The sequence below is a fragment of the Leptidea sinapis genome, chromosome 5 (genome assembly GCF_905404315.1).
Source record: "Leptidea sinapis chromosome 5, ilLepSina1.1, whole genome shotgun sequence".
NCBI lineage: Eukaryota > Metazoa > Arthropoda > Insecta > Lepidoptera > Pieridae > Leptidea > Leptidea sinapis.
The window spans coordinates 1905092-1927464 of NC_066269.1; the positions used below are offsets into that span (position 1 = coordinate 1905092).

At 36.3% G+C, this 22373-nt stretch overlaps 1 protein-coding gene and 2 long non-coding RNA genes across 4 annotated transcripts; 2 read left to right on the forward strand and 1 right to left on the reverse strand.

The window, feature by feature from the left end:
- Positions 1 to 10973: 10973 nt before the first annotated feature.
- Positions 10974 to 12955, reverse strand: LOC126964655 (RNA-binding protein 45-like). Its single transcript, XM_050807903.1, has 2 exons — positions 12765 to 12955; positions 10974 to 12631 (listed from the first exon to the last, which is right to left on the reverse strand). Exon 2 carries the CDS (start codon positions 12494 to 12496, stop codon positions 11102 to 11104), a length of 1395 nt encoding a protein of 464 aa, XP_050663860.1. The 5' UTR covers positions 12497 to 12631; positions 12765 to 12955; the 3' UTR covers positions 10974 to 11101.
- A 536-nt stretch (positions 12956 to 13491) lies between these two features.
- Positions 13492 to 17186, forward strand: LOC126964696 (uncharacterized). 2 transcript variants are annotated; one of them, XR_007729414.1, is made up of 3 exons: positions 13492 to 13721; positions 15372 to 15557; positions 16232 to 17186. It is a non-coding gene; the product is annotated as an uncharacterized LOC126964696 (long non-coding RNA). The 2 variants fall into 2 exon arrangements; XR_007729415.1 differs by lacking the exon at positions 13492 to 13721 and adding an exon at positions 13754 to 13894.
- A 3611-nt stretch (positions 17187 to 20797) lies between these two features.
- LOC126964699 (uncharacterized) lies at positions 20798 to 22184 on the forward strand. The gene is made up of 3 exons (XR_007729417.1): positions 20798 to 21045; positions 21595 to 21862; positions 21946 to 22184. It is a non-coding gene; the product is annotated as an uncharacterized LOC126964699 (long non-coding RNA).
- The last annotated feature ends 189 nt before the right edge of the window (positions 22185 to 22373 follow it).

Genomic DNA, 22373 nt, shown 5'->3' on the forward strand with positions numbered 1-22373 from the left:
TAGTTACTAGGATTTGATTTTGTTCCAGCTTTGTAAATGGGAGATACTTTAGCAATTTTTAGATTTGATGGAAACAATCCTTCTGAAAGTAATTTATTTAAGCAGTTTGTTAAATCTGAAACAATTAAATGTTCTATTTGAGGGTTTTGGTGCTAATTGAATCAAGACCTGTGCTTGTGTTAGGATCTAAGGAGTCTATAATTTTTGATACTTCTTCGACAGTGCATAGTGTTAATTCCGATAATTGATGAAGCTGTGAGTTTGGATTCAGTCTGGGTAATGTAAGTATATCATTATTGTAAAATTTTGCTGGAATATTTTTAGCTAGCTGTGTGCCTATATTTGAGAAAAAGCTATTAAAAAATTGACATATTTCATTTGGTTCTGTTATGAGAGATCCATCGTCACATTTTAAATTTGGGGGAGCACAATTCTTAACGATATGCTTCCCTGAAAGAGTGTTAATCATCTTCCACATTTTTTTCGCTTTTTTTTACATTTCATGAATAATGGCTTTTTTGCATTTTATTGTTTGAACCAATTTGTTTCTTGCATTCTTAAATTCGCGTTCCATTTCATTATCGGTAGAATTCTTCTTTAGTTTGCTTGGTTTCTTTTTTTATTTCTTTTATAATATTTTTGCAAATCCTTTCTTTATGTGGCTGATTGATTACTTTATATTTTGTTAACGATACTCTTCCGAATATTTTTTTGCTATCCGGATATTTAAGTTGTCGTTGTCGTAGTCGAAATGATGACCAATGGGCCTCTTTAAGAGGGGACGCTAGCAGCGTTATTCCATACAAACGTATTCCCCTTTTTTCTCCCTGGATAATGATTCTAGAGAGGAGATTTTGTTATCAAAAAATCTAGATATGCTAAAGCTATGTCTCTACGTTTGTTTTTTTTTCAATCAACTATCTACATAAGAAAATATGACTTCAAACATCGTAGAAAATACCATTTTTATACCGCCCGCGCCCTGTTAAGACGAATACGTAACAATTTTGAAAGGTTTTTAAGAAAACAGGAGAACGTTCCGACATACTCATTCTTCCTGAAAATATTGTATCAAAAATTTTTTTGGTAGGTTCAAAATTCTAGAGGAAAACAGGGGAATACGAAACCTCTATTTAATCAAAATTATGTAGGTAAAATCGGTCTGAGCTGCATTTGTCCCTATTCGGGGGAAGGCTGGATTCGAGGGGCGTTGGTTGGCCAGTCCGGAGTATAACTTATGATTATGCATCGCCCAGATATTATGGGTTTGCTAGTCGATTTAGTAGAATATATTTATGGATAATTTTCGTGAATGTGAGATGTATTGTATGTAGTGCGTGACTGCTGATTATATTAATTTATATAGGATAAATCAATATAAGCTACCTACGGATAGACAAGCATGTATAAATTTATTATACACGCAATCACAAGTATAAGGGCGCGTTTCCACTGACACGGAGCTGGCCGATACTGAACTTGTATTTATCAATCACAGCTGCTTCCATCAGCGACATGGAGTAGAGATTTTGAGTAGGTAGACTGTGATTATTCAACTCATGAACCGATAATGTATATATTTATTTAGATATATAGGTACCTACCTACTGTAGACGTACTAAAATAAAATATGTAAAAGGGGGTGCTTATTGTTACACACAAAACATAATATAGTTATTTTCCAAGTAATTAAGTAATTTATTATATCGTAATTTCTACTCTTCCCCGTACAGGTCAATTTCTTGGAATAAAAAGGCATGAAAGGCATTTATTTTCTCAAAATTGATACCTTTAGAATTCTTTTTGATGTCATTTCTTATACTACTATAATACTAATAGGACTGTCAATCAATTCGGATAGCAGGCATTCGTAGAAACTTTTTCTAGAATTGCTTCCATGTTTCGTATAGATCCGTTATCTTTTTCAATTGTTTCATAAAGTTATTTCCTTAGGGCTGGATAAAATAATATAATAGAACTTTGACTGTGTAAACATGATAAATGAAATGATAAAAAATTAGGCCTTTGTCCAGCTGTGGGCGTCTTCCGACTGATGATGATGAAACATGATATAAGAATAATTGTGATTTATTTTCAATTTTAACATGTTTTTGTGAAGTGTACAAAAATCTGAAATTTAATTATCTATTCCATCTTTCGTATTAATTTCTTCAATTTTATATTGCATTTTACTTCCACAATGGAAACATCATTTATTAGGCGATCAGGAGTAATACCGAAAAAAAAACATTTAAGGTTATCCTCGAATAACCCGCTTTTGACAGTGTCCTGTCCAGTTTACTTCGAACATACAGTAGTACCGTACATAGTACAGATTTGGGAGTATAACGACTTTAATAATTCCGCAATACTTGGTTTTTTTCGTAGCTTACAGACTTCCAAAATTTTACGCAGTAATACGCTTGGGCCTACAATTCATTATCACTTTGATCAATTGTAGTGTTGAAGCTCTTCAGCTTTTTAACTATAAATTAAACTTATACAGAGGAGACATATCACTTATCAGGCTCAAATTCTAGCCGACCTTATTACATTCTTTTCATTATACACTTTTTCAATATTTATATATATTTTACATTCGTGATTGAATGTAAAATGTCATCACGACAAAGTCGTTCCCGCTGTCTGTATCTATGTATTCATAGTTCTTTAAAACTACGTAATGGATATTGATGCAGTTTGTAATAGATAGAAGATGTAGTGTGTAGTGTTCGTAGGCCCCCCACAAGATGAACCGGAACAGGTTGGATGAGAGCATCGCTGGACCGTCTGGCGATCTTTGGGGGAGGTAATTTGTCCGGTAGTGAGTAGTGGACGTCTTCCGACTGAATGATAATGATCATAGTAGAGAAACACTGATCATTTTAGATGTCGTAAATGAACACATTTTTTTGACACAGGACACAGACGGTATGTATACTTATGTCTATCTCTTAGGGATAACCCACAATAACCATTTTTAATTAACAATAACTATTTACGAGAAATAATGGCTTATTTACGAAGCGAATTTAAGCAATACAGCTTTAATCCTTATACGAGGGGCACACTGAAATGATCGGGAATAGAATATTTCTGATCGAGTTACAATAAATCCTTTTTTAAGATTTGGATACTGGCCTCTTAGAACCTTAATGAATAAAATTAAAAAAAAAAGTTCAAAAACAAAAACTATGTTGATTTAAAGTTGACACGTCGTTGACAGAAATGGAGCTCACGCGTGAACATTTTCGTGCCATAATTTATCACAATTTTCATCGCGGCTTATCTCTAGATAAATGTCTCAGTGAACTTGTTTCGATTTATGATGTTGAAGCACCGAGTCAAACGACAATATACCGCTGGTATGCCGAGTTCCGATGCGGTCGTGTGTCGCTCAGCACTGTTTCTTCTGCAGGTCGACCAAGAACAGCGGTCACGAATGAAAACATCGCAGCTGTGCGAACTATTGTATGTACCGTCATGTGACATACGTGCAGATTCAGGCTGTTATCAGTATAGGAATGAGTGCAATTCAGTCGATATTACATAATGAACTTTGTGTAAGAAAGCTAGTTTCCCGATGGGTACAATTTGTCCAAAGAGCAAAAGGCAGCTCGTGTAGATTGGTGCCGGAATACTCTGCAACACTTCAACGGAGGGAAGTCAAATGCCGTTTATAATATCGTCTCAAGTGACGAATCATGGATTTATTCATATTATGAACCTGAAAGAAAACATCAGTCAGAAGTTTGGGTCTTCGAAGACGAGGTCTAACCAACGAAAGTGGTTCGCCCCCGCAGCGTGTCAAAGAAAATAGTTTCTACGTTTGTCTCCAAAAAGAGGCATGTTGCTAATATTCCTTTACAGGGACGTAGAACAGTTACCGCTGAGTGGTATATCACGGTTTGTTTGCCAGAAATGATAGCCGAACTCCGAAAAAATAACCCGAAACGTCGCATCATCTTACATCACGATAATGCGAGTTCCCATACGGCTCGGAAGACAAATGATTTTTTGAAGCAGTAAAACGTTGAGCTGATAGACCATCCTCCGAACAGTTCTGATCTGAGCCCAAACAATTTCTTTACATCCAACAGAATGAAAGATTTAGTACGCGGTCAACGGTTTGAAGACCCAGAAGCAGCTGTGGCGTACGCGCACCCCATCATACGCTTTACTCACACAAAAGACGGGCTATTCATGCACACATAGATAGTTGTGTTCCGGGTGCGGCGCAACGGCAATAGTTTCTTCAAATACCTATTTTTCAAATTACGCTTGACCCGGGTCCCCTCTTAACGACATATAGTATGGGTGCGATCTGTGGCAGAATTTCTGTCTGTAATCAAATTGCAAAGCGCTAACGTTCATTGCTGCATTGAAAAATTTAGTATATCTACACATATTTAGACAAATTGTTAGTTAGTGTACTTCAAATTCACTAAAAATCATCAAATAATTTTATTTAACAAAAAAACAACCGACTTCTAAAACACTATTCCAAAACAATAGATATAATATGCACTAAAAAGTATAAAAATAATTGCCTATTTTTATACAACCTAACTCTAGATACGATCATTGTAATTTTTGGAGTCGGTGTTCTTCCGCCGCGACCCGCTTTAGCCTCTCGCCTTCTCACGACTCAAGCACATCGCAAATTACCGACACCCCACCGCGTTTGGCTCTTCAAGGGAGCAGATGCGTTCCCATTTGGCGTTGCAATTGCAAATTACAGGGCATGGATATTTTTACACGATTTTTGTCTACTCTGTACATCGGATTGGTAGTGGACCACAGCCCCGGTTCGATGCATTAGTTAAAGCAACAGCTGACTGCAAACAACAGAAGTAGCGGGTTGCGAATCTAGACACAATCTGAACTGCAAAATTCAGAAGTAAGCTTGTTCATCCGATCCCCAAAAAGGTGATGGCTCGGATCCAAATAAATATAGGCCAATGTCAATTCCCGTGAACACTAGAGTCCCCAATACGGTGGGATAACTATTTGTTCTTTCTTTTTTCTTTGTCCTCGCCTTATCCCGTTACACGGGGTCGGTTTTCACCACATAATCGTCGGGCCTACGCATTACGTGTCCATACCATCTGAGCCTAGGTTCTGTTATGGGTGCAACTTTAAAGCTTCCTCTTATATATTTATTTTGTACTCTGTCCTTGAGTGTTACTCCTCCCGCCCATCTCAGCATTTCGATGGTATGCAGCTTTTGTTCATGAGTCTTATTGCTTGTTTTTTTTTTTATGGTATAGGAGGCCAAACGAGCGTACGGGTAACCTAGTGTTAAGTGATAACCACCGCCAACATTCTCTTGCAACACCAGAGGAATCACAAGAGCTTTGCCGGCCTTTAAGGAAGGTGTACGCGCTTTTTTTTAAGGTACCCATGTCGTATCGTCCCGGAAACACCGCACAAGGAAGCTCATTCAACAGGTTTGTAGTACGTGGAAGAAAGCTCCTTGAAAATCGCACTGTGGCGGACCGCCACACATCCAGATGGTGGGGATGATATCCTAACTTGTGGCGTGTCGTGCGAAGGTAGAATTCGGCGGCAGGAATCGGGTTAAACAGCTCTTCGGAACACTCCCCGTGATAAATGCGGTAGAAGACACACAATGAAGCGACGTCTGTACGCAACGCCAAGTGATCCAGCCGTTCACAGAGCACTGGGTCCCCGACAATTCGAGCTGCTCTGCGTTGCACGCGGTCAAATGGATCGAGCTGATACTGGGGTGCACCAGACCAGAGATGACAGCAATACTCCATGTGTGGCCGGACCTGCGCTTTGTAGAGCGCTAGAATGTGGGCCGGCTTCAAGTATTGCCGTGCTCTATTGATGACGCCCAGCTTCTTCGAAGTCAATATATAATAATAATAATAGCTTTGCCCTCCAGATGGCCACAGTATTGGCAATCGCTCGAGATTTCGAGACCCAGTATTCCGATACTAGGCGAGGCTTTAAGGGAAGTGTTGTCGAAGAGCTTGTGTTGTTGATACGGCAAATAGGGTTTTTTTAGTGGTAAACGTGCAAACATGCGTCTTCTGGGGGTTGAATTGGACAAGGTTCAATTTACCCCATTCCGCGACCTTCTCGAGAGAGGACTCGATAGAAGACACAAGTTTCTCCCGGCACTAGTCGACGTTTTCCTGACAGAGACATGCATGGCCCGTGTATACGGCATCACCAGTGCTGTCGTCTGCATATCAATGATATGTTGGACACCTCCAACATACAAGAAACAGCGTGGGAGATAGCACACAGCCTTGGGGCACTCCAGCGTTCACGGGCTTGGGATTCGAGCTAAAAACCGTCGACAACGACTTGTATGCTGCGCCCAGTGAGGAAGCTGGAGGTCCACTTGCATAAGCTCTCGGGTAGCCCAAATGATGGAAGTTTTGAGAGGAGCGCCTTGTGCCATACACGATCAAAGGCTTTCGCTATATCCAGGCTAACCGCCAGGCCTTCCCCCTTGCTTTCAATAGCCGCCGCCCATTTATGTGCTAGGTATACCAGAAGATCACCTGCCGACCGACCATGGCGAAAGCCGTATTGTCGGTCGTTGATCAACTGGTGACCCTCTAGGTATACTAAAAGCTGGCGGCTAATTATGCTCTCCATGATTTTGGAGAGCAGGGAGGTAATAGCAATAGGCCTGTAGTTTGCCGGATGCGCACTGTCTGCTTTTTTTGGATCGGATGGACAAGGGCTGACTTCCATGAATCAGAGACTACGCCTTTGGAATAAGAGTGCCAAATAGCATAGGAATAAGAGTGTTAAATATGACGTATCGCTAGGTATACCTGCGTCTCCGTAAGGAAACACAAGGCCGGCTGCGCCGTCTCAAGGTGGTGGTGGGCGGCGTTTAAGTTTGAGTGAATTCCCCTGATGTTACAAAAGTCCACATTCGGAGCGGGGTGCCGTGGTGTTGCTGCCCTGTTTGTCCTGTGACATACGCGGTACTGTGCCCTCCCTAGAATACGAGGGACAGCCCGAGCGCGAATGCTCGGGGAGGGATTCTCCGGCTCTACTAGAGCCGGTACCCTCCTGGGGTAATTTCTGATTAAATACCGCTTCCATATTTTGTTGGGGGAAATGGGGGCGGGGGGGAATGGCCTCCGGTCCTCGACACTCACCTATGTGAAACATATCGGCATTAAGCCGCTACTCTGTGCGAGTGTGTAAAGTAACCCGGACGAGTCTGGCCCGATTGTGCTGACGTCAAAAGACGGTAGCGTGACTCTCCCACTTTCAATAAGCCCGTAGTCGCCTCTTACGACACCCTTGGGCCTGGGACTACCCTATTCTTTTTACGCCCCGGGGAAGCACAGGGCTACTGTACTGCCGTTTTATAGACCTTGCCACATAGCACCCCTGTGAGAGTACGCCACTTTATCCATCCAGATGTCGTTCTCTGTGTTACGTCCGCTTCTCCATCCTCGGAGAGAACGAAACCTAGATACTTAAAACTTTTAGCTCTAGGGAGAGCCGTGCCACTTAACGTGATGCCCGGGTCAAGTGAAGGGTTGGAATTGAAATTACAAAACAAATATTCTGTTTTTGTTCTGCTAATTCGCAAGCCATTATGTTCCAACGACTCTCTCCATCTTTCTAAATCTTCTTGTAGCTCTTGGACACTGTCAGATATTAGTACTACGTCGTCAAGAGATTCCATGGAGTTGGTTTTTGGATTTTTGCCGTCAGGTAGTTCACGACAACATTAAATAGCAGAGGGCTTAGTGCACTACCCTGATGGAGGCCAACTTTTATATCGAAGCTGTTGGATAGACCGGCTGAGCTTGTGACGCAGGTTTGGACGTTGTTGTACATATGATGAATAATAATAAGTAATGATATGTATGTAGCATTCAGGTATACTGTGCGCTCTAAGCGCCTCCCATATCAATGTCCTTGGAACTCGGTCAAAGGCTTTTTCTAGGTCTATAAATACCATCCACAAATTTTGACCATTTTCTTTAGCATTTTCCACGATCAGTCTAACAGCATGAATTGCATCCATGGTTCCCTTTCCGGTTGTGAAACCAAACTGGTTTTTCGTTAGTGATATTATAGATGCTGGACGTTTACTGAGCACTCGTTCCCAAATTTTCAGGATGTGTGATGTGAGTTTTATTCCATGAAAGCTTCCGCACTCTCTGTTTTGTCTCCCTTATTTTTGTAGAAAGGAACAAGTATGCTTTATCTCCATGCATCTGGCATTTCTTCAGTTGTTAGGATATTATTAAACAAATTAGTTAACATAACTGTTTGTTATACATATCATTAATATTTTGGATGCCGATGCTGAGCAAGTTGTTGATCAGTACCGTAAAAGGCACTGCTATAACAATAAAAACACATTGTTCCATTGTTCCGGAATTTAAAAGGTAGATATATTAGATTTTCATGTACCTAGACACAAACTGTGGCATTTACCTGGTTTTGCCTTCCTCCTTTGGTTGATGTAAGGAATTCGTCTACTTCATTTCATAGTACCGTAAAAGGCACTGCTATAACAATAAAAACACATTGTTCGATTGTTCCGGATTTCAAGAGGTGGATATATTAGATTTTCTTCTACCTAGACACAAACTGTAGCATTTGCCTGGTTTTGCCTTCCTCCTTTGGTTGATGTACGGAATTCGTCTACTTCAATTCATAGTTCTTGACATTCCAAAAGTGCATTGTACTGCTGACAATACCACTACAATGCAATACTTAGACTGCAATATTTTCCAATATTGCAGAATGTGTCCACTATAAACATGGTGGCCAAGCCACCTACAGAAGTCACAACATACAGGCCTTCTCCTTATTCTCGAGAAACTCGTCCTGAGACGCCTTATTCCAATGCTCGAAGAATAAAATGTGATTCCCAATCACCAATTTGGCTCCCGCGCACATCATGGAACGATAGAGCAAATACGCGTTTGGCACTTCACGTGATCAGATGCGTTCGTCCATTTTGCATCCCAACCAAAGAAAATTTGGATGATCCCATGTGCATGTGCCGTTGCAATTGCGATATTCCAGGGAATGTGTACTTTCATACAATTTTATTCCACTCTGTAGTTCAGATCGATAATGTACCCCAGCTCTAGTTCGACGCGTTGAAGCAGCAGCTGACTGCAAACAACAGAAATACCTGGGTTGAGAACCTAGCCAAAGGATCTAAACTGCAAAGTTCAGAAGTCAGCCCTTGTTCGTCCCGATCCCCACAAAGATGAAGAGTAGCACATAGAATCACTCAGCTGTATTTCTCGATATACAGCAGGCTTTTGACCGCGTGTGGCACAAGAGCCTTCTATATAAAAGCTACATCTGCCAAATACTGCATGCATGCTTCTGACGTCCTACCTGCATGAAAAGGTAAAATGCGAGAATTTTTTCTCATTCATCTGCCAAATACAAGCGGGAGTGCCCCAGGGTTTAGTGATGGGTCCCGTCCTGTATGTAATCTATACATCTCACCAACTCTAGCCCATCTCAGAAGAAGTGGTGACTGCATCCTGTGCAGACCACACCATTTTTTTATGACTATAAGGGACGAGACGAGCAGGGCGTCAGCTGATGGTAATTGATTGATCGCCCTGCCCATTACAATACAGTGCCGCTCAGGATCCTTGAAAAACCCAAAAGTTCTGAGCGGCACTACAACTGCGCTTGTCACCTTGAGACATAAGATGTTAAGTTACAATGTCTGAAGAATTGGAGAATTAGAGCAAGTCTAGCAGTCGATATAACTTTCAAACTTAAAAGGTATGCATTTAGACAGGAGACTCACATTGCGCGACCATATACAAGCCAAAAAGGAACAATCAAATAAAAAGCTTAGAAGTGTGTACTGTCCTTCTACATATAGAAAATCAAAGCTTAGTCTGAAAAATAAACCCCTTATATACAAATATATCATAAAACCAGTATGGATATATGGCATACAACTGGGGATCAAATATTGAAATTCTCCAGCACCACCAGAATAATGTACTTAGAGCATGTGCCATAGTTCATAAGGAACTGAACGTGCATTACCTGTAAATCTCAACAATCAACAAAGAAATAATAAGGTCTGCTGTGGCCTATAAATATAAGACTTGAAGGACATAAAAATCATCTGGCTCAAATCTTATGAATATAAAATATTGCACATTTCGGCTCAAAAGAAAGTGTCTAATTAAGAGTTTACACATCACTGGATATGCACTTCCAAAACATATTGTATTGCAGATATGAAAAAAAAATTAAGTTAACTGCAAAGGCCAAGTGGACTGTATATTATTTTTTATTTTAATCTGAGTAACTATTATGATGGGTACTCACAATATGTATTTTATCTGATAAAAACATCTTTTGGGACTTGTTAATTATATATATTTGTACTAAAGGTAGGTGGATTTTTATTAGATTATTTATAACTATATAAAATAATAATGGAGGCAAAGTAGCAATCTTGGAATAGCCTTACTATGACTGCAAGGAATTTCTGTTCCTTTGCTGCTATAGCAATTTATAACTGGGAACAGGAATTAACTATGCTTGGAAAGTTATACCCATACAAGGCAAAGAGCCCATTAGTTTAATAAATACATTCTTGAGGTCTAGCCAGCAGACTGTTGTCTTTTACATTCTTTTTTCAGACTTGTGCCTAGTTTGGTTCCAGGCAAGAACACTTTCTTGTAGTTGGGTAGGATGACTAAAGCTTCAGACTGAAAACCGAAATCATATCTCTACAAAAAAATAGAAAAAATTGTTATAAAATTACAATATTTCATATTAATTCAATCAAGTGTGCAAAAGCACTTGAATGAATTTTATTAAACAATATTAGTAAGGTTGCAAGTTACAAAAATAATTGTATTGACTAAGGTCAGTTGTGTTCCAAGATATCAAATGATTTCAAATGGATGGGTGCACATTATGATTACTTATTATAATTTGGTCAAGATAACAAATGTCAGTCTGTTTAAAAAATTTATTAGTCTGTAAGTATGTGAAACTAAACAAATATGTCTGTAAGAAACTCCAAAGATAATTACTGTGGGTCTTCAAGTCATGTCTGTCCAGAATTTTTTATTTATAATATGTCCTAATTATATCTCGTTCTCTTATTAGGTACCTCTTCTACTGCTTCTAACACCTTAATACGGACCCCACATATCTCTGCTCCATGCAAAGCTTTTATTGCCGTATTAGCAGATTCTTCAGTAGCATACCTAGCAAAGCCTACTGTTTTATTGGGTAGTGTGTAGACATTAATAAGATTTCCAAACCGGCAGAAGACATCACGAAGAGCAGTCAATGGAGGGGGCTGGGGTTTGCATACTAAAAAGCATCTTTTAGCTACTGGGCTATCAATATCTGCTAGTGGTTGTGTAGGAGGCAACTCTAGACTACAGTAATTTAAATCATTTACATCTAGGTTATCATCATTGAATCCTGTTGTTGCTGCTTTAATTAGTTTTGAGGCTTCTGCAATTGCCTGTGCTAACTGAGCTAAATCAGGTGTGTCTGACTTTTTTGCAGAATTAATTGCACCTCTCAATTTGTTGTAAGATTTAGAAAAATTAAAAGAACTTTCTTCATACCCTGCAAACTTCATATATGCAGGTTTAACAAAAATCCTTTGCCCTGGGGGATATTCAAACTCATGCAATTGTTCTAGTGCATATTCCGCGGATACTGGATTAGAGTACTCCACAGTACCTCTGTTGCAGTTTCTAACTAAGTCAAGTTGGAGTCTACACCTAATCATACCGGGTATAATACTGAAAAGTCTGGCAGCATGCACTTCCATTAGATCTGGGCTACACATAAAGTGTAGTTGAGTAAAGCCTCTCGGTTGAATATTCATCATTGATAAAATAGTACTCCTTGATGTTAAGGAATTAAGATTTGATTCAAACATTGTTTCTCGTCTCTTCTGAGTTTTCGGGCTGGCAAAGATAGGTCGATACTTTCTATCACAATGTTCATATGCAAGTGCTGCTTCAGAGAACCTTTGATATTTCACATATGCAAAACCTTTACTCTGTCCTGTATTTCTATCTGTCATTACCTGAATGCCTTCAATGAATCCAAAATTCTTAAAATCATTATTAATGGTATCTTCTGAGACATCTTTTGAAATACTAATAAATAAGCGTTTGAATCTATCCATGTCATAATCATGAGATTGAATTTCAGAACGATTTGAAGCCACCAATATCTTGAGGGGCCGATGAGAATTAGAAATATTTTTTCCATTCATTGCTTCAAGAGCAGCAGCTGCTTCAGAGGTTCTTGAGAACTTAATAAAAGCAATTCCTTTTGGTTGACCCGTATTGCGGTCGATCGGCAGCTTTATATCCTCTATTGTACCAAATTTTAAGAAGGCATTTCTAAAATCTTCCTCAGTCAACTTACGCTCACATATAATAAATAATCTAGAATATACCGGGGTATCTTCAGAACGGTCATCGTTGCCCCAACGATTGCTATCCATAGTTACAAAGGTAATTATAAAGCTTTAATAATACCAATATATAAAAATAATGTATATAACTTGAATGCGAATTACCAATATTGCCAATTGGGTGCAGACTGCAGCATACTGCACAGCGCACTTATTGTGTGACACCTAAAACATTAAATAAACTACAGTTAATGTGAATTAATACTTCCGTTACGTTGGTTATTAATTATGCAAAAAAATATTTAAACAAGTTGTAATACAAATATATTAATGTATTATAATGTTGAATAATATGTACAGCCTAGCAATTAGCGAAACTCTGAAAAAGCGATTGTTTGTAATTTGTATCATTGACATTGTATGAAAATTGAAAAAAAAAGAGTGCAGTCATTGACATTTTTTTTTTGGTTCTGTTCGTCCATCTGGACAGGCAAAGAGGTCAAAAGCCCATACAGCCAAGTCTTCATTTTTATTTTTCTATTCTTCACGTTACACAGCTTGTTCAAAGTCAAGCTAAGTTTTATATAATCTTCATCTTCAAACATAAATAGTACAATTTCCCATAAAAGTAGTATTTCGTGTTCTTCATGTTTCATTTTCTTCATATACATATAGGTTCGCATGAAAGGCCGAAGCCAAGTCTTTTGTTGATAATATTCTTGTTCCAATTAAGATCAAGCTTAGCCCCTTATTTTTAATAATAAACTTTTACCATATAATACTAAAATATAAATCTCATATATGTTATAAGAAATATATACATGAATTATAAATAATAATGATGAATATTAGTTTAATATAATTATAAGATAATATGAAACTAATTTAAGGTATATATTTACATTTATACATTAAAATTTACATTAAAGTTAAAGTCCAATAATAATTTAAGGACGAATATGTTTTAAGTCTGTGTAAGGGATTGTGTCAAAAGCCAAGACGTATTTTCAAATTTCGCCTACCTTTGAAACTATATATTTGTAAAGCGGCACGAAGCAGTCATAAGTTTTCAATAACTGCTGTAGTGAGCGCGGGATGTCTTCAGCATTCTTATAAATATCCAAGAGGCAGTCTATCAATGTAAATCTTTGAAGATTATATTGGGGACAGTCAAAGAAAATGTGATCAAGAGTTTGGATGGATAAATTACAGAATTGACAAGTTGGAGAATCTAAAACACCAATCCTAAATAAATGAGCACCACTACGAGAATGTCCCAGACGTAACCGACAAATTATGGTGTAAAATTTTCTGTGTAAGTATTTTTTCTTTTCAACAAACCAGGGAGGAGAGATTTCGTTTTTAATGTCGGCTAACCATTTGCCCTTTGTTTGAACAACTTGTTGCCAATAATTCTGAAAGTCTTGCAAGAATGTACCTTTAAAATGAGACAGTGCATCTGTGTGTGGTATGGGAATGTTCAAAGCAGTATGTATCTGATTACTATTCATAATAGATTTAGCAAGATAATCAGCTTGTTCATTTCCTTCCACACCTGTGTGTCCAGAATGGAAGGAGTCCCGAATAAAACAATATCTTTTGTCAGGGATAAGCATTGATATTTGTCTCTAATATTGTAAATGATGAAATTAGTTGTAACATTACATTTAAGATATTGTAAAGCTTTTAAAACACTCATGCTATCTGTTATAACGATCCAATTAAATTATAAAATTATTAATTATATGACTGTTCTCCAATATATTCTAGAGCAGCATATATGGCAGCACATTCTGCTGTGTATATACTAGCCAAGGTATTTAACCTATGACCAAACCCACTCCGCAGTTGTATGTCATAAACTGCCATAGAGACAGCAGTATTACTTTTAGATCCATCAGTATAAAGTTGGTTATAATTTTGCCACTCTGACAGCATACTATATACATCTTCCTTATATTTTAATGATTCATTAATAATTATTTTAATAGGTGTATATTTTGAATTATAAGAATAACATGGCCAAGGAATACTAGAAAATAGATTATGATCACAAGAAAAATGTAACAAATCAGAGATGCCTTCTACTTGATAGTAGGAATTATTGTCAGTTCGGTTAATATAGTCCTGTATCTTTAATAAGAGCAGATGATTATTAATAGAAGTTAATTTGAGAAAGAATTTTGTTTGTAGATATTTGAATCTTAGAGCTAGTGGGGGAATATTACATTCTACTTGTAATGATATAATAGGAGTAGACCTAAAAGCGCCTGTTATGATCCTTAAGCATTTATTTTGTATTTTTTCTAATTTATTCACTAATGTAATTACTCCACCATAACAAAAGAAGGCATACTCAAAATGGCTACGGACTAATGACTTATATAGTGTTAGCAAGATGTGTGGGTCTGCACCCCAATATGTACCAGCTAATGATTTCAGAATATTGCCTATTTCCCATTGAATAGGCCTTTAATGCTCGATTTTCTAATATTTCAACATATTTGTGCCATCTAAAATTACTTAAAAACATAAACTCCTAAAAACTTTATTGAATTATCTATTGAAATTTCCTGAGTACCATAATATATTTTTGCATCTCTTATTCTTATAGAATGCTTTGAAAATATTACTACTTTGCTTTTGTCAATACTGACCTCAAGACTAAGATATTGAAAATAAAGCTCCAATTTTTTGAGTGCTACATTAAGATCTAACACATCATATGATAAATTAAGTCCTGAACTATACACTTCTAGATCATCAGCAAATTGGAGGTTAGAAACTCTATTACCCAAAACAATATTTATTTGATTTATGTAGATTATAAAGAGCAATGGACTCAAAATTCCGCCCTGCGATACGTCTCTATATGAATATCGAGGACCTATTAATTGGTTATTGACTCTAACATAAAGTTTACGACCATGCAAGAAATTGAAAATCCAACTAACAGTTTTTTCAGGGACATTTAAGGATAGAAGAATGGATGATAATTGTTCTAAATCAACATTATTAAATGCTTCTACAACATCCAAAAAAACACCAGCCTATATCTTATTGTCAATCTAGGCACTATGGATGTCAAGACATAAATGCCGTATACTCTCACAAGCAGAACGACCACATCGAAATCCAAATTGATTATTAGGTAAGAGGTTGTTACTTTCAATATAAAATATTAATCTCTGTTTTATTAATTGTTAAAAAAATTTACCAACACATGAGCTTAGTGTGATAGGACGATATGAATCAGCTGAACTAGAATCTTTCCCATGCTTTAAAATTGGAATTGGACAGTCTGTTTTCCATTCTTCTGGAATAGTGGAGTTCTTCCATAGGAGATTTAATATTTTAAGAAACTTATTTAAGTTAGAAGAGTTTAGGAGTTTAAACATTTTATAGGAGAGCCAATGGTTAACACCAATGAAACAGCATTGGTGTTAACCTATTTATGGTGGAGCAAAAATCTGTCCAGGATTTACGATGTTCAAGTCTTAATATACATTTTTTCTTTGCTTGAGCTTGCTTAAAATGAATGTAGTTTTGGATATTACAATTTGATTTGAATAACAGATAAGCCTGTTTGCAATCATCTACCATAGTACATTGCCCATTCCACCAGGGAAGTTGTCGCTTTCTTCTAGGTAGATTAGTAATATTGTTACAGTGGTAGTTGGTTTTAGGTACTGAATTTTCTACCGCTCTAAGAATTATGGAACAGAAATTATTGTAAGACTTCTGTAGATTACAATAATTTATATCAAATTGTTTTAACAAGTCATTTACTAAGTTTTCATATTGGTCCCAATTTACTATTTTCAGATTACTGTGTGGAGGAATGTTGGATGGAATTGAAGAAGATTCAGTTTCCGACACTACCATGGAAAATTTTGTGATTGTAGGCAAGTGATAGCTGCCCAAAGAGTCCTGATGAACTTGCCATTCACAGCACAGGAATAATGAAGATGATACTATTGTTAGATCTAGTCCATTTGGTCTCCAAGAATTAGTACCCACTGTAGTTGGTTGATCATTATTTAAGAGCAATAAGTCATTATCGTCCATTACATCCATGATGCCTCTACCTCTAGAATTGGTTCTATTACAACCCCAAATGGTATGGTGAGCATTAAAATCACCAGCAATTATTAGTGGTTTTGGAATACTATGCAACAGTCTATTAAATTTAGATTTGTCAAAGTTAGGTACACTGTTGCCAGGACTATAAAAGCTAACAATTGAGATGTCTTTTTGTTTGTATTTAATTTTGATTGCTACATTTTGCAAGGAGTTATCAGAAAATGTTTCTAACTTTTGAAAATAAATGCCATTTCTAACAAAAATTGCTACACCATTATTACCACAATAATTTCTTAGTATTGTATAACCTCTGATAGAAAACTGTATATTTGGTTTAAGCCAAGTTTCTGATATAAGTGCTATGTGTATGTCCTGCTCATAAAGTAGGTTTTGAAGCTCAAGTCTGTTACTCAACAGACTTTGAGCATTCTACTGTACTATGTTAAGTTTGTGACAGTTGAATGTGACGTTTTATTTTTAATTTGTATGGTATCTTTAATAGCTGAACTAATTGCGTGTGAGCTAATGCTTTGATTCTGTGTTTTATTTAGTGTAATGACTTATTATTGATTCTGTGATTAGGTTCATTGCTCCTGGATTGGATAAAATTAAATTAATGATGTCTTGTGTGTTCTCTGTCTTATTGAGTGATGGAAAGTTTGTTGGATGTTTAAATAAATCTGATAATGGTGTTTTACTTTTATTTTTACTATCCAATATATTTTTTTGTTTTATAGGGCATTGACCTGATACTGCAAGATGGTTACCTTTACAGTGCACACATACTGCTTTGTCAATAGGTATAGTATATAATCTTTATATGAATGATTTTCAGTGCAGATTGAGCAACACTGAGCATTCTTACAGAATTTAGCCAAGTGGTCAATCCTAAGGCATCGGAAACACTGCTTGATTGGCGGCACATAAGGTCGCACTGGTAGACGCTACATCTTTAAGTGAACGTAATCTGGGAGTGAAGTAGATGACGCAAAAGTAATAATGACTGCCTGTGTAGGTTGTAATATAAAACCACTATCGGATTTGTTTTTTTTCATTATACGCCGAACAGAAATAATTTTTTTTGTACGTGACAAAGATTTGAAATTTTTTTTTGTTGGACATATCAATGGGTACGGAGGAAATCACTCCAGACAATTCAGTGGCACCAGCTGGGATGGACGCCTTAATATTTTGTTCCCTTAAAAATGTCGTGTTGTCTAGGAATGTATTAGCCAAATTGGGTCGTTCAAACACTACTCCTATCTTATATTTGTTGAGTTTCTTAAGATATTTAATGCCTTTAATGAAGCGCGATAAGTAGCTACTAAGAGTTAGCATGTCACGACTACCAAATGGCTGTTCAGTGACACTCTCTATGAAGACTATAAATTCATGACCGGCACCTACGTCTTCCGGATATCGGCGACAATAGTCGGCCAACCTATATGGCAAATAAAAGTCCTCGTGGTCTTCCAAAACTGTACGCGAATCTGAGTATTTGCTACTTTCAGAGGTGGAATCTAAAATAGACTCACCTTTATCTCGTTCCGGCTTGGTTTTTTTCCGCCTTTTCGACATCTCTTAGCACAAACCTAAATCACTAAATATATAGACTTTTACTTATACTAAACAAATTAAATGTTAAACATATACAAATACTTATATACTTTTCAAAAATATGAGGATTATATATAATATAATAGAAATATTTAATTTTATAGTTAAAAAGACCGCCCTAAGCAATCAAGAGTTCCCGCGCTTTTTTCGCAGTCATTGACACTTGACAGATTTTTTTTTTTATATTAATTCGTTCTTTCGAACAGGCTATAGCCAGGGGCCTTACTGCCTTGTCGTTAGTATTTTCATTTCTTTGGTATTTATTATTTTCACTATTTTGTTTTACAAAAAGTCCAATCCAGTTTTCTCATTTCATCTTACATTATTTCCATTTTCCTTTTCCAATTATGTATATTCGATAGCGAATATTTATAGTAGTTTCTTTCATCAAATCCAACCCAGTCTTAAAGTCATCAGTTATTTTACCATTTCCGTTAATGTATAATTCTCTAAAGAATATTTTCCATATTTTCCTTTTAGTAAGTCCAAATCCAGTAATATAGTCTCTAATAATTTTCCCCTTTTCTTAAAGTCAAATCCAGTGTAATTTGCATAACTTTTTAGAATAATACCTACCTATTTACATTATCTGTTCAGTTCGCGAATTGCGCTATGCTATTACTAGTTGTATATGTACAAGTTATAACGTATTTACATAATTATAAACAAATTTACAACGTATGTATCTACAAATTACAATGTATTTACAGTACTACATACAAATTTATACAAGGACATATAAGTTGATGTGTCCTTTAATAGATCTATTACTGAGAGCGGGATTATATTGGGTGCACCATATATTTCCAGTAGCTCATCCATCAGCACAAGGCGCTGTATGCCAAAGGACGAACAATCAAAAAAGATGTGATCCAGAGACTGATCTTGTTGCTTATTACAATGGTCACAAAAAGGAGAGGAGACAATTTTTTTGCGATGAAGATGAAAATTCAATCGATAGTGACCAATACGCATTCGTGTTATTGTAGTATAGAACTTTCTGTGAGCGTTATTTTTAAACTTACAAAACCAGGGTGTGCTATTAACGGGATTATCTAACAAAGTATACGAATGAGCCTTATTTTCAACTTCTGTACAATTGTACCAATATCTTCCCCAAAGAAGAGTCATACGCTGTTTTAGATTACTTATTATATCTGTATATGGTATGTTAATGTCTAGATCTTTGCAATTAGGATATAGGGATAGATCGGATATATTAATGATAGTTCTAGCTAGAAAATCAGCGCTTTCGTTTCCTGCTACTCCTATATGGGACGGGACCCAAACGAAATCCACTTTAATATCGATTAAACATAGTTCGAACCACAATTCCTTTATAGCAAAAATGATGTAATTGATGTTAGCACTCATTTTGTTATTTGACAAACTTTTTAACACACTCATACTATCACTAACTATTACCCACTTCTTATTAAGTTGATTTTGTTTCTTAATATGCTTTAAAGCAAAAAGAATAGCGACGGCTTCAGCAGTAAAAATACTGGCATATCTATTAATCTTAAAGCCAATACCCTTCCTAATTTCAGGAAGGTAGATTGCAAAAGAAACATTATTATTGTTTTTTGCGCCATCCGTATAAACAAATTTATAATTAGACCATTCTGACAATAATACATGAACCTCCTCTTTTGAAGTTAAATTTGGATCTATTACAACATTAATTGCAGAATATTTACATCGAAAAGAACCTGCATGGCAGGGAAGTATATCATTATTCCGATGAATATTTAAATCTTGTAGAAATTTAAAAAATGAAGAAAAATCTTGCAAGATAAACAACTGTCTCGGAAATGAAGACGATTGATAAGCAATAAGATTCTTAAGAAGATTGTTCGTCAGCAAGCTATAGAGCTTTAAAATAAATCTTTCTTTAAGATAACTAAATCTAATACACAAAGGAGGAAGGTTGGCCTCGATTTGCATAGCAGCTATTGGGCTAGTTTTAAGTGCACCCAATATTGTACGCATACATTTATTTTGTATTTTATCCAGACTATTAACAATTTTGCTGTCTGCGGCGAAACAATGAAAGCCATATTCAAAATGAATACGAATAAGCGATTTATACAAAATTAACAATATTTTAGGGTCCGCTCCCCACGACGTTGCACACAAAGATTTTAATACATTATAAGCTTTATTCGCTTTAATTATAACACTATCTGTATATTTTTTCCAAGAAAGTTTTGGAGTAAATGTTACACCTAGAAATTTTATGTCACATGAAATAGGCAGTGGAATGCCATTGTATAAAATGGGAGGCAATATGATGCGTTTACGACCAATCACAAAGACTTTTGATTTGGTTGGATTTACATTTAAATTAAGATAAGAAAAGTATTGATATAAATTTACAAGTGCTTTATTAATAGTAGCGGCTAAATTAATCAGATCAACTCCCGATACATAGACGACTAAGTCATCTGCATACTGTAGGTTTACTATATTTGGCCCCAAAATAAGGTTCAATCGTCTTATGTACATAATAAAAATTAAAGGAGACAATATTCCCCCCTGACAAACACCTAGAGAAGAAAGTCGTGGTCCATACAAATGTTTATTAAATTTTACATATACTTTTCTGTCAGTCAAAAAGGATTGCATCCAATTTATTATTTTACCTGGTATCCCTAACATTGATAACTCGTCACAAAGCACGGCAATATTTACACTATTGAAGGCACCTGAGATGTCAAAAAATACAGACAAAAGATATTGATTACTTGCTAAACATTGATGCGCATCAAGCTGTAACTGCGCTATACTCTCCCTAGAAGACCGACCTTTGCGAAAACCAAACTGATTATTAGGCAAAAGACAATTTTGTTCTATAAAGAACTCGAGACGTTGTTTCAGAAGCTGCTCAAATATCTTCCCAACACAAGACGTGAGAGCTATAGGTCTATAAGAGTCAGGTAACATTTTATTTTTGTCTGGCTTTAAAACTGGGATTAAACAGTCTGTTTTCCATTCTGCAGGAATAGTATTCTCCTTCCATAGGCGATTAAGATTATTTAAAAAGATGTTGAGACTGTGGCAATTAAGTTTTTTGAGTAAAATATATGGAATGGTATCAAGACCGAAAGATGTATCTCTTCTAGTAAATAAAGCGGATTTTAGTTCTTGTAAAGAAAAAGGCTCTATCAAATATTTATTACTATCATTAACAACATTTACATAGTTAGTTAACTCATTTGATACAAAGTCAGAAGTATACTTTTGTAGAAAATCTGGAATCCAACTATCATTCAACACACTGTCAGGAATGTAAGTTTTGTTAAATTTGCGCATGTATTTCCAAATTGAAGACAAAGGAGTACAACGATTAAATGAATTGCACAAGCCTATCCAGCTATTTCTTCTTTCACTTTTTAAGATAAGTTTTTTTAAAGCCCGCAATCTCTTAAACTCCACATAATTTTCATCAGTGGAGTTGTTTTTAAAATTAATGTAACCATTTTTAGCATTTAAAACTGCTTCTGTACACCTCTGATTCCACCAAGGCGACCAAGGATATTTAAAAGATTTTTGTGAACAAGAACTAGTAGCATTATTACTATTAGAACTTTTGGAAAACAGACAGCTAGGGATTGACTGCTTGGCAGCAGAAAGTAAAATATTACAAAAGGAATTAAAAGCATCTATTGAAGATAAAGTGTCAAATTTAACATCATCCAAATAAGAAACAACTAAGTTACTATACATATTCCAATTCACCTGCTTATAATTAGGGTGAGTGGGCAAATGTAGATTATTACATAATGTGTTTTGCAAACTAATACTATCACTACTTACTGCCATTTTTATTATTACAGGGAGATGATAACTACTGCCCAGAGGACTGTCAATAACTGACCAGTCACATAAAAGAGCCAAAGATGGAGTTACCAAAGTCAAGTCAAGAGCATTAGGACGCCAAGATGGAGATCCTATTGTGGTAGCTTGACCATTATTCAGAATAACAAGACCATTCTCATCTATAACCTCTAAAACATCTTTACCTCGAGGCAATGTATCAACACATCCCCACAACATGTGATGAGCATTGAAATCACCTGCAAATATCATTGGCTCTGGAATGGACTTAATTAAACTGTTTAAATTGTTTTTATTAAATGGAGGATTTGAATTGGAAGGACTGTAAAAACTCACAATACTCAGTTCTTTGTTATTAATTTTAATTTTAATGCAAACATTTTGTAGAGCACTATCATAATATGTATTTATGTTAGAAAATGTGATA

Excerpts from the sequence above, each read along its gene's own strand:
- LOC126964655 (XM_050807903.1), bottom strand. The coding sequence starts at position 12,496 with ATGGATAGCAATCGTTGGGGCAACGATGACCGTTCTGAAGATACCCCG.